The sequence below is a fragment of the Aegilops tauschii genome, chromosome 1, assembly GCF_002575655.3.
Source record: "Aegilops tauschii subsp. strangulata cultivar AL8/78 chromosome 1, Aet v6.0, whole genome shotgun sequence".
Classification (NCBI taxonomy): Eukaryota; Viridiplantae; Streptophyta; class Magnoliopsida; order Poales; family Poaceae; genus Aegilops; species Aegilops tauschii.
The window spans coordinates 333,479,746-333,492,425 of record NC_053035.3 but is presented as its reverse complement, the minus strand read 5'-3'; the positions used below and the strand labels follow the sequence as shown (position 1 = coordinate 333,492,425).

At 46.7% G+C, this 12,680-nt stretch overlaps 2 protein-coding genes across 2 annotated transcripts; both read left to right on the top strand.

Annotated features, from left to right (window-relative positions):
• Window positions 1-4,238: 4,238 nt before the first annotated feature.
• On the top strand, window positions 4,239-4,946 carry LOC109733849 (histone H2B.1-like). Its single transcript, XM_020293063.4, has one exon. It carries the CDS (start codon window positions 4,343-4,345, stop codon window positions 4,799-4,801), a length of 459 nt encoding a protein of 152 aa, XP_020148652.1. The 5' UTR covers window positions 4,239-4,342; the 3' UTR covers window positions 4,802-4,946.
• Window positions 4,947-9,920: 4,974 nt separating this feature from the next.
• Window positions 9,921-10,580, top strand: LOC109733850 (histone H3.2). Its single transcript, XM_020293064.4, has one exon. The coding sequence runs from the start codon at window positions 9,996-9,998 to the stop codon at window positions 10,404-10,406; it is 411 nt and encodes a 136-aa protein (XP_020148653.1). The 5' UTR covers window positions 9,921-9,995; the 3' UTR covers window positions 10,407-10,580.
• The last annotated feature ends 2,100 nt before the right edge of the window (window positions 10,581-12,680 follow it).

Here is a 12,680-nt window from a genome sequence, read left to right as displayed (position 1 = left end):
ATATAACATCTACGCATAGACCTGGCTCAGATGCCACTGTTGGGGAACGTAGTATTTCAAAAAAAATCCTACGATCACGCAAGATCTATTTAGGAGAAGCATAGCAACGAGCGGGAAGAGTGTGTCCACGTACCCTCGTAGACCGAAAGCGGAAGCGAGTAACGCGGTTGATGTAGTCGAACGTCTTTGCGATCCAACCGATCCAAGTACCGAACACACGACACCTCCGCGATCTGCGCACGTTCAGCTCGGTGACGTCCGTCAAACTCTTGATCCAGTTGAGGTCGAGGGAGAGTTTCATCAGCACGACGGCGTGGTGACGGTGATGATGAAGTTACCGACGCAGGGCTTCGCCTAAGCACTACGACGATATGACCGAGGTGGAAAACTGTGGAGGGAGGGCACCGCACACGGCTAAGAGATTGTCTATTGTGCCTTTGGGTGCCCCCTCCCCACTTATATAAAGGAGGTAGGGAGGAGGAGGCCGGTCAGGAGGAGGTGCGCCCAAGGGAGGGGGGAGTTGTACTCCAAGTAGGATTCACCCCCTTCCTACTTCCACAAGGAGAAGGGGTGGGGGGGAGGAGAGGGAGGAGAGAAGAAAAGGGGGGGGCGCCCCCTAGCCCTAGTCCAATTCGGTTCGGGCTAGGGGGCGTGCGCCACACCTTGGCTTGCCTCCTCTCTTCCACCACTAGGCCCATGAGGCCCAATAACTTCCCGGGGGGGGTCCGGTAACCCCCGGTACTCCGAAACTTATCGGAAACGACCCAAACCATTCCAGTGTCCGAATGTAGCCTTCCAATATATGAATCTTTATGTCTCGACCATTTCGAGACTCCTCGTCATGTCCGTGATCTCATCCGGGACTCCGAACAACCTTCGGTACATCAGATCACATAAACTCATAATACAAATCGTCATCGAACGTTAAGCGTGCGGACCCTACGGGTTTGAGAACTATGTAGACATGACCGAGATACATCTCCGTTCAATAACCAATAGCGGAACCTGGATGCTCATATTGGCTCCTACATATTCTACGGAGATCTTTATCGATCAAACCGCATAACAACATACGTTGTTCCCTTTGTCATCGGTATGTTACTTGCCCGAGATTCGATCGTCGGTATCACCATATCTAGTTCAATCTCGTTACCGGCAAGTCTCTTTGCTCGTTCCGTAATTCATCATCCCATGACTAACTCATTAGTCACATTGCTTGCAAGGCTTATAATGATGAGCATTACCGAGAGGGCCCAAAGATACCTCTCCGACAATCGGAGTGACAAATCCTAATCTCGATCTATGCCAACTCAACAAACACCATCGGAGACACCTGTAGAGCATCTTTATAATCACCCGGTTACGTTGTGACATTTTATAGCACACTAAGTGTTCCTCCGGTATTCGGGAGTTGCATAATCTCATAGTCATGGGAACATGTATAAGTCATGAAGAAAGAAATAGCAATAAACTAAACGATCATAGTGCTAAGCTAACGGATGGGTCTTGTCCATCACACCATTCTCTAATGATGTGATCCTGTTCATAAAATGACAACACAAGTCTATGGCTAGGAAACTTAACCATCTTTGATTAACGAGCTAGTCTAGTACAGGTATACTAGGGACACTCTGTTTGTCTATGTATTCACACATGTACTAAGTTTCCGGTTAATACAATTCTAGCATGAATAATAAACATTTATCATGACATAAGGAAATATAAATAACAATTTTATTATTGCCTCTAGGGCATATTTCCTTCACGAGGATCCATGACAATATAACTTCTATGCAAATATGCACAAACATAACTCATTACATTGTCTTTCTTGTCCAACATCAAACATTTGATCAAGTGTGAAAATATTTAACAAGGGTTCACAATCACAAAATATGTCAAAAGATTTGCATGTGAAATCTCTCTTTTTATATTAATCTTTCATAAAATGTTCAAATGACCAATGCCATGTTTGTTAAATTCCAATAGATTTTACTTCCTACACCCAATGTAAAGCCACTACTCCCCATGAGATAAGCATATGAAATAGTATTGCAATGCTAAGATACGCAATAACGGAAAAGCAAGCACAATACTCAAACTATCTTTATTGTAGATACTCTCACCAACGGATACAACGAAAACACAAAGGAATGTTAACACACGTTGCAAACTATTTCATATTATAACTTTTCCTAAATAATGATATAACTAAGGATCGAACTAAGATAGATATTGGTGATAAAAAGTGATGATGATACGATACCGGGGCACCTCACCCAAGCTTGGAACAAGCCAAGGGTGGTGCCCATACCCAAGTACTCAAGATTTCTTCTTTGGCGATGGAGGTGGTGAAGATGCATAGTTGCTCTCCTTGATGAAATCCAAAAGGATCTCCTTCAGGTCTTGAATCTTGTGAAGCAAGCATTGTATCATGATAATATTATTTTAACTTCGTGCATAATATCCTTGTTTTCTGGTGCTCATGGATTTTTCTTTCCCGCATCACTTTCACTTGGACGGGAGATGTTCAATTGGAGGGTATGGGCAAACGAGACGTATGCTCAAATCCAAAATTGTGAACCAAATTATGAGAAGGGTTCCTTTGTAACCTAGGTGAGGGCTTCTTTGAGATAGAACCCTCTAATGCCTTGAAATCAATTCTCACCGTCTTCGAGGTCCTAGGATGGGGGTAGTGGAGATGCTGGCCAGAGTCTCTTGGCCAGACTCCGGTGCTTGAGCTTCTACGGAGTTCCTCGATTCTTCCTCGAACGTAACGTCCTCCATCAGCTCACTTTCAATCCCATCCTTCAACTTTTGAGCATCATCTTCAACGTTGTTGGAGGAGGAAAAAGGCATGATGAACCTGACCTCGAACCCCTGGTAGAAAGTAGCTCGAAACGAAAACAAGAGGAAAACTTGCAATACGGAGGTCAGATCGTCCTAGGGATTTTATAGGAATTTTACCTTGCATGACAAGCATACGGGAAGAAAATGGAGTTGTGTGTGTGTGTGGGGGGGGGGGGGGATGAGCCCCACACATGGACAGGTGGCGCGACCAGGGGGTGTCAGCACCCCTTGTCCATGTGGGCCTCTCGGGCACCGCCACAACTATTTATTTTTCCCAAAAATAATTAAAATATTCCAAAACAGATGAAAATATTTTTTATGGAATTTTCCGAGTCAGTTTACTTACATTATCACATACCTATTCCTTTTTCAAAATTTTGAAGTCTTTTCTTCTATGTATTCTTTCGGTGTAATTACTTGAATAACGTCGGAATCAATGTTAATGGGATTACCTGCAATATAATGTTTAAGTCTTTGCCCATTAACTACTCTTGGTTTATTTCCTTCAACGTTATTTATCTTGATAGCTCTAGAACAGAAAACTTATTCGATGGCATATGGGCCTTCCCATTTGGAAATTGCGGGAAATTTGAAAAATAGTGAACCATTTCAATTTTGTGAACATTATTCAAATTGATGAACTTGTTTTCAAATCTATGATTTCTTTTGAATTAGTGAACATTTCTCATTTTTTGCTTTTTTTTTCAAATCAGTGAACATTTTTTCTATATCCGAATTATTTTTTGAATTAGTGAACTGTTTAAAATACGCGAACATTTTTAAATTCACAAACATTTTTTGAATTGGCGAACAGCAGATTCGTGAACATTTTTTGAATTCACAAATATTTTTTAATACATGATTTTTTTGAATCCACGGGCATTTTTTCTACTTTGCGTGAACTTTTGTTCAAATTTGTCAGCATTTTTCAAATGTACAGACATTTTAGAATTTGTGAACATTTTTTCAATCCGCGAACATCTTTTCTATTTTGCATGAACTTTTTCAATTCATGAATATTTTTAAGTTCACAGACATTTTGTTTCGAGTTTGCATTTTCTCGAATCCACGAATATTTTTGAATTCGCGAACATTCTTACGCTTTTTAATTAAACCGGTAAAACCATGAGAGGAAACCAGGAAAAAGAAAAGATAGAGTGGTGAAAGAAATCCAAACCATTCTCGCGGTCGCGCGCTCTGGCCTTTCCGTTCCCGCCCGTGTCTTTTCGCCAGGAACAGCGATCCGCGCCGAAACGCATCCCGCCCGTCCACAGAAAACAGCGCCGAACGCATCGCACGGTTCCACGTCACCGATCCGGGGCACCCACCTATCCACCAATCAGCGCCCACCTCCCCCTCTGTATAAACCCAGCCCTCCCGCAGCTTGTTCCGCAACATCTCCTTCCAAACAAATTCCCCACCTTCTTCCAGTTCCAGCACGCACAACCCACCCAGGCGGAGAATCCCCCACACCAAATCAACCTCAGCAGCGATGGCCCCCAAGGCGGAGAAGAAGCTGGCGGCGAAGAAGCCCGCGGAGGAGGAGCCGACGACGGAGAAGGCCGAGAAGGCCCCGGCGGCCAAGAAGCCCAAGGCCGAGAAGCGGCTGCCGGCGGGCAAGACCGCCTCCAAGGAGGGCGGCGAGAAGAGGGGCCGGAAGAAGGGCAAGAAGAGCGTCGAGACGTACAAGATCTACATCTTCAAGGTGCTCAAGCAGGTGCACCCCGACATCGGCATCTCCTCCAAGGCCATGTCCATCATGAACTCCTTCATCAACGACATCTTCGAGAAGCTCGCCGGCGAGGCCGCCAAGCTCGCCCGCTACAACAAGAAGCCCACCATCACCTCCCGGGAGATCCAGACCTCCGTCCGCCTCGTCCTCCCCGGCGAGCTCGCCAAGCACGCCGTCTCCGAGGGCACCAAGGCCGTCACCAAGTTCACCTCCTCTTAGATTGCCATGTTTGCGTCTCAGGAACTGTAGTTGGCTGCCGTGTATCTAAAACTGGTGGAATGCTGATTTTTGGTTTGATTGCTGATGTTGCCGTGTCATGTACCGATCTGAAATAGTAAACGATGTGATATGCATCTCTTGGGAACCCTCGTTTCTGATTTCTTAACTAGTTACTCGTTTGATGCATGGCCTAGCTTTCTGACCGAACTGCGCTATGCGATGGTAAGTGATGTATGTTTTCTTTTGGAGACTTGGGGAAATGTCATGGCAATTTGGCTGAAGAAACCAGATCGGCTGTCCCATTTGTTTGACATTTCTTAGAATCAGCTGCATTGTGGGGAGCTCAATTGAGGTTCTGTACACTGTTGCTCTTGGTGGTTGGCACACGTTTCTCTTGCAGGTTGCTCCAAAGACAAGTACCTGATGAATTTGTACCATGATCTTTGGAGATAAACCAGCGACCAGATATTCTGAAAAATAACAATGAAGGAGACATTGGTAATCTTTATGACATAAAGATGCCAAATCTCTTAAGAAAATACTGGCATTGCAAGCTACATACAAGGGCAACAACTGCGTGAACATCTACAACTTCTTGAACCATCTTTTATCATCCTGCTCTGCAAATACTGCAGCAATTCAGAGATCGTTTGACTTCACGACTGGCTGGTTAGTTCTTTGTTTCCCCCTTTTAGGTTACCTTCTTGATTTTGGTGGTCTGATATTTTTTTCCGCAGGGGTATGGAGGCTATCCTGAAACCATCAAGAAGAAAGCCCGGCTCATGTTTCCAATCGTTTACTGAAGAGCAGTTTAAGTTCATCTGTGGGAGGACTGGTTTCATTCTTAGAAACTGCTACATATTTCTGTGCATCGAAGATATATGGAGGTTGAACAAGCATGGTTTTCAAGATACAATGCCGATCTTTTATCATACTGCACCTGCCATATAATAGGATGCTAATACCCTGTATTGACATTTAGGACAAGATAACCCATCAAAGGTTGCATTTCTTTTTCATAGTTGAGATAGGTGATGTTTTCTTCTTCTTCAACTGAGAGTAAGTTTATGGCACAAGAGACAATTCAACTATACAGTTCATTGTTTTAAGCAGGCTGGCAGTGAATAGCTAACCAACATGAATAACCTACCACATTGCAAATTATTTCAGTTACTTTGTTGGAGAATCCAGAAATTGATATGGGTGTATTGTAGAAACTAAAGATTCAGCTAAAATGCTATACTAATTTGTCAACATTCTAGGTAAGCAAATCTGCACGGCATGCTGATAATTTGAAGCAGAGCGCTCCATCCTTGTCCTCCTGGACACGCCTTTTTTCTTCACCACAGGTATATCTTTCCTGAAATGTGAAACCCTTACAGAAATAAATATCACTGATGTAAGTTGTAACTCACTGCCGTAAAGATTTTAACAGGCTAAGTACACACATGCTAATCAACTATAGTAGCCTAGCAGGGAAAGTACATATATCAAGTGCCGCTGCTACTGCGCACCTACTTAGACTCTCCCTATAAGTCAAAAGCTTCAGTTACTAAAATAAAATAAAATATATGTTTCTTTTCTACAGATTCCAGGTATCAGATAACTTAGGTAGCAATTTCCACTAGTTTAATCATCCAAACAACAACTCTTCTCCCGTGGCCTTTATATTCCCTAGCAATATCTCAATGCTAGCCAAGTTAGCTTGACAATGCATAACTAATTAACATTAACATGAATAATCCAGTTATTTTTCTAGAGAACCCAAAATTGAGATCGGTGCAGCATAGAGACTATGATGCCTACTCGTCCACAAGGAACAAAATAAAAATCCAGCACCTGATACACCAAGTATTACCAAGATTCTAACTAACATCAGAAGATACCACTTACCAGATTGAGCTATAAGTTATGACTGTTAATGGGAGGGAAGAATCTTTACAATCATGTTCTTGGGCAGTCATTGATCACAAAATCCTATGATTGAAAATAAATTCTGGTGATAGGTTGCACCCTGAAGGCTGCAATTCATTTGAAAACAACTTGGACGTGTGTTCGTTATCAGTCCCTCTGTCGTATTTATCCTTCTCTGAGATGTGCTACCAGGAACACCAGTTTGTAAACATCTTGGCATCATTGTCCAATAGCATTTTTTAATGTCTCTAAATCATTAACAGTTTATTGAGTCTCTAAATCATCATTAGTTAACAGAAGTATTCTGGTAGCTAGTTTTATGATAATATATTTACGCAAACTCAACAAAAAAGTAAGAATTTTAAAGGCTATTTGTCAGCATCCCAGAGAGGCTTTGGCATTGTTCGACAGAGGTAATCATTTGCAAAAAAACTGTGTAGTTTAACATGAGATTTATTAGCACTGCTATCAAATACTGATGATAAGGAGCTGACCTAGTACATTTAGAAGGAAAAAATCGCATCACATACTAGGATGCTAATACCCTGAATTGCCATTCAGATACTGTATGTTTGACCATTCCTCGACCAACTGGCACCTTAGCCTGCGGAGCAGGAAAAGTATCACAGGGAGAACAATTACCACCTGCCAGTATTTCTTCTTAAGAGTAAGTTTATGGCACACCAGACAAGTTGACTATATAAATCATCGTCTTCAGCTGCCGCGACAGCGGATGCCAAAGGATCTTAGCCTTGCAGTGAATATCAACATCAACATGAATAATCTACTAGTACCTTACAAATTATTTCAGTTACTTTATTGGAGAATCCAAAAGTTGATATTAGTTTGGTGCATTGTAGAGACTAAAGATTCAGCTAAAGCTTAATCAAATTGTCAACATTCCAGAGAGGCTGTGGCATTGCTCAGTAGAGGTAATCATTAGCGACAAAAAGGTGCAGTATGACAGAAGGTTTATAAGCAATGCTAGTGGATACTGCAAATGATTGAACTAGTACATTTAAAAGAAAAAAATAGCATCACTACAATGATGCTAATGCCCTTGATGCAGCAGAGAACAAGATAATTGTACCACAGGGCAATGGATATATCATTGGCAAACAGACAGGAATCAGAGACGATAGGTAATGTTTTTCTTTTCTTTTAGGCTATGTTCGGTTGTTGTGGTTTCCTCCCCCACGAGGAACCAACCCCTGCAGGGATTGGGTGAATCCCCTGATGTCACCCACCCCCCGCCAACACCCTCCCCAAAAATCTCTTTGTTTAAAATTCTATTCGGTTAGTTCCTCCCGAGATCTCCTCCCTCCTGTCAGCCACAAAATCGAGAGAGGGAGATAGCGTAACCGTTTTCAGGAGAGAGGGACGAGGTTTGTTTCCACGAGGTGGGACGCGTGGGTCATTTCCCTGCGGTTTCCACGCGGTTTCGAACGGATTTGGGAGGGGCTCAATCCACACCGGGCTCCTATAAGCTACTCGTAGATCGGGATCCGCCCCCAGCCGGGGTGAAACCCACGGGGATCGGCGCGGTTTGGGCCCGATCTCGGCAGGGCTGGGGCTAACCGAACATAGCCTTAGGTGGACGATAAAATCTTCACTATATATATAACAACATGCACGTAAAAATAATTACATGGTCTTCCTGTATATTCCAGCCATACGATGAGTGGCGGCTGAGGTGCAATGTAGCCTCGTTGCTTTGTGTGCCTTTACCTGTTTCATTTTTGGTATCTGCCGGGTCAGTTATGAATATCGATTTATCTGAATGACAGATGTGATTCTGAAGGGAAGGAGTACGATGAACCTTCCAGGGAAGTTGCAGTGGGGACTTGCTTTGAAGCAGTAGAAAGACCATATACGGCACAACTGTCAATTCAATTGACATGCCTGACGAACAAATAAAGCAACGACGGCTGCTAAATGTGCTGCACTTTTAAATGTGTTTGCCTGTTCTCTTCGGTGATATTTTTTTCTCGAATATGCACGGGTGTGCATATCATATATTAAAGAAAAAAGGCAAAGAAAGCCTCCACCACAATTACACAGTACTTAGTACATATTACTCCTCACGCGTCTCCCACCTCTCCATCCTACTAAAGAAGGGAGCTACATTCCCTTTCATTAGCCCGGCAGATGCCCACACTGGGCCCTCTGCCTCACTCTCCCTAGTAGAAACTCTATTGAAGGGCGCGCTCCATCGAAGATAATTGCATTCCTATGCTTCCACAACTCCCACCATACTAGCGCAACAATAGTACGAAGATCTTTCATGCTCATGCCATCTAATCCTCGCTTGGCAACTGCCCATTCCGCCAGCGTGTCTTGTTGAGATGGGGTCCAATCCGGCTTGCCCAAGGCCTCACAGATCCTCACCCAAGTAGTCCTAGCAAAGACGCAAGTGAGTAGAATGTGGTTAATTGTTTCCTCCTCCTGGTCACAAAACGGGCACGCGTTCTGGTGCAGCAGCCCTCTCCTTGCAAGTTGATCCGACGTCCAACACCTATCCCTGAGGGCCAACCAAGTGAAAAATCTGCACCATGAGGGTGCACGTGACTTCCAAGTCAGATCCGCCATCTCCTCGGCGATATGGCCCGGTATATAGATGTCTTCTTCTTCCTCTTCTTCATTTCCTGATGTTCATTGACTCGTGTAGGGTTTTCTTGGTGCTTGTGCACAGTACGTACAAGCAACTCTTTGCCAGATATAATCTGCACCATATCAGTACACAGAAGTGAGCCAGTGAGGTGACTCGTTCTGACTTTTTTTTGAGGCATAGGAACAGAGTCTGGATCCCAGGCCGGCACGACGGCTGGTCCGGTCCTGGCAGAAGAATTGAAACGTGGGGAAGAAATTTCGGCCCATCCTCGATCACGCCACTGGTCTGAACTGAAGAGAGGCCGACGCAGCCCAAGCCCACAATAGCGGCCGCCCCGAGCAGGCAATCCAAAAAAACAAAAGGCAACGCAGCTGCAACCAACCAACCAGAGCCGAGGAACACCCACGCCACGGATCGCTGCCCACGATCCGCGTGCCTCACCCGAAACGAAATCCTCACCATCCATGGCTCGCAGATCCAACGCTCGAAACTCGCCTCTCTCCCGAAACACAGAGCGCCGAAAGAGCGGAAAATTCCCCAGACTCGCGCCCACCGGGCCGCCCCCTCTCGTTAAAAGGAGCCCCGAATCCTTCCATCGTTCCTCATTCCAACCCCAAACCTCCGAAGCAATCCTCTCTCCGCGCCCACGAAGCAAGTCCTCCACTCCCGATGGCCCGCACGAAGCAGACGGCGAGGAAGTCCACCGGCGGCAAGGCGCCGCGGAAGCAGCTGGCCACCAAGGCGGCGCGCAAGTCCGCCCCGGCCACCGGCGGCGTGAAGAAGCCCCACCGCTTCCGCCCCGGCACCGTCGCGCTCCGGGAGATCCGCAAGTACCAGAAGAGCACCGAGCTGCTCATCCGCAAGCTGCCCTTCCAGCGCCTGGTGCGGGAGATCGCACAGGACTTTAAGACCGACCTCCGCTTCCAGAGCTCCGCCGTCTCCGCGCTGCAGGAGGCCGCCGAGGCCTACCTCGTCGGGCTCTTCGAGGACACCAACCTCTGCGCCATCCACGCCAAGCGCGTCACCATCATGCCCAAGGACATCCAGCTCGCCCGCCGCATCCGTGGCGAGAGGGCCTAGGCTGCTTCCTGCTCCCCAGTGTCTGATCTGGTGTTGAGGTGTAGAGTTGTGTTAGTTTCTTATTAGCCCGTGTCTGTGGTAGTAAGGCTCGTGGACGGTTGTGTTATGGTGTGATGTATGTGATGGCATCATCTTGTTATCATCATCAATGGAAGTTAGCAATCTGATTTTAAACATGCCTGCTTGTTTGTCTGATCTCATATGCTGCCACTGGATCTGATCCAATTGCGTGGAAAGGAACATAGTGGATTGTCTCTTCTTTGCCTACAGTTGTGCTTTTGAATGCCAATCTCTTTGAATATTAAGTTTCAAATGTTCTGTCCATTTGTTGCTGGAGGTTGTCCCATAAACAAGTGTACTTGTGTATCCATGGAAGCTATGAAGTTCTGGCTGTTCTAAGTGTAACTGGTTTTGCAGTATCATGTGATGTTTTATTTACTGACTCCTGTGTTTGTGGGTTTTGGACTCCAAATGGAACGGGAAATATCTGCACTCTGTTGAAGGATTAATAAACTCTGTGAGTCGCCACTGTCGTTTAAATATAATTTTGAATCTGAGATAGCTGTAATCAGTGTAGTTGTGTCTTGTAATAGGCATTTGTTATTAATCAGAGCAGCACATTATCAAATGTAGCATCTTATATAGACTGAATTATTGCAAGTAATTGTTACTCTTCTGCACCAAATTTTGTCCAGCCTTCAGTTGGGTTGTTTGTTGTCTCAAGTTAGCTGCATCACTGGTAGAACCAGGGATCCTACCGGACCTGCTCCGTAGGTTGTAGGGGAAGGATGGAGTAGGGCGAGGCGATGAGCGGGCGCGCCGGCGGCTGGGCGCCGTCGCGTAGGAGGAGGATGGCGGCGGCGGCTAGGGTTCCGGCTCCTCTGGGAGCCGGGCAATAGGGATAATAATATTCTTATTGCTTGATTCCAAAAAGAGTCTTATAGCCTATATTTATAACCTAGATAACTTGCATAAGAATTAACCTAAGATAACTTGTGGGCTAAGATTGCCCGGTGGGCCTAGCTAAACCGGCCATAACACTTCTCCCCGCCTGCACAAACAGCTCGTCCTCGAGCTGTAAGGTGGGGAAGCGCTTGCGGAACTCCTCGAGGCAATCAACCAGCGTCAAACACCTTCTCGACAGCTGGGGCGGCCAGGTCGGCGGCGACGGCGTCCTCCGGAATGTAGTCTGTAACCTCCAGGTAGAAGAGTCGCGGGTAGGCATGGCCGGGCGTGTAGGGCTCGTCGCAGTTGAAGCACAACCCTTGGCGGCGACGCTCGAGTAGCTCGGCTGAGGTGAGCTGGCGGAACGGGCGCGCCGCGGTCGCGGCGAGGGGTGCCGCAGAAGCCTGCGCAGGCCGACCCTGCGCGGAATCCGGCCCGGGTAGCGACCCAGCGGTCCGGAACGGTGATTCCTGCTGGATGGCCACCGCGCGGCGCTCGAACGCGCGGGCGTAGTACATGACCGACTGGAGATCCTGGGGTCCCCGAAGCTCCACGTCCACGCGGATGTGATCCGGAAGTCCACCGACAAAGAGGTCGGCCCGCTGCTGCGCCGTCACGCCCGACTCATGGCATGCCAGGGCCTGGAAACGGTCGGCGAAGTCCTGCACCGTGGAAGTGAAGGGAAGGCGGCCGAGCTCCGCCAGGCGGCTCCCGCGAACCGGAGGCCCAAAGCGAAGGAGGCAGAGCTCGCGGAAGCGCTCCCAAGGGGGCATGGCGCCCTCGTCCTGCTCGAGGGCGTAATACCTGGTTCGTGCCGCGCCGCGGAGGTGGTATGAGGCGAGCCAGGTACGCTCCGATGCGAGGGTGCGCTGCCCGCGAAAGAACTGGTCGCACTGGTTGAGCCAGTTGAGGGGGTCCTCCGTGCCGTCATAGGTGGCGAAGTCGATCTTGGCGAACCGTGGCGGCGTCTGGGTCGGCGCGCCATGGCCGACCGGCTCGGCGGTGCGAAGCAGTGATGATGACGGCGCCCGGTCAAAGGTGACGGGTCCTTACATGAGTTTATATAATCCTTCTTGTTGGAAATATGCCCTAGAGGCAATAATAAAATGGTTATTATTATATTTCCTTGTTCATGATAATTGTCTATTGTTCATGCTATAATTGTGTTATCCGGAAATCGTAATACATGTGTGAATACATAGACCACAATATGTCCCTAGTGAGCCTCTAGTTAACTAGCTCGTTGATCAATGTATGGTTACGGTTTCCTGACCATGACATTGGATGTCACTGATAACGGGATCACATCATTGGGAGAATGATGTGATG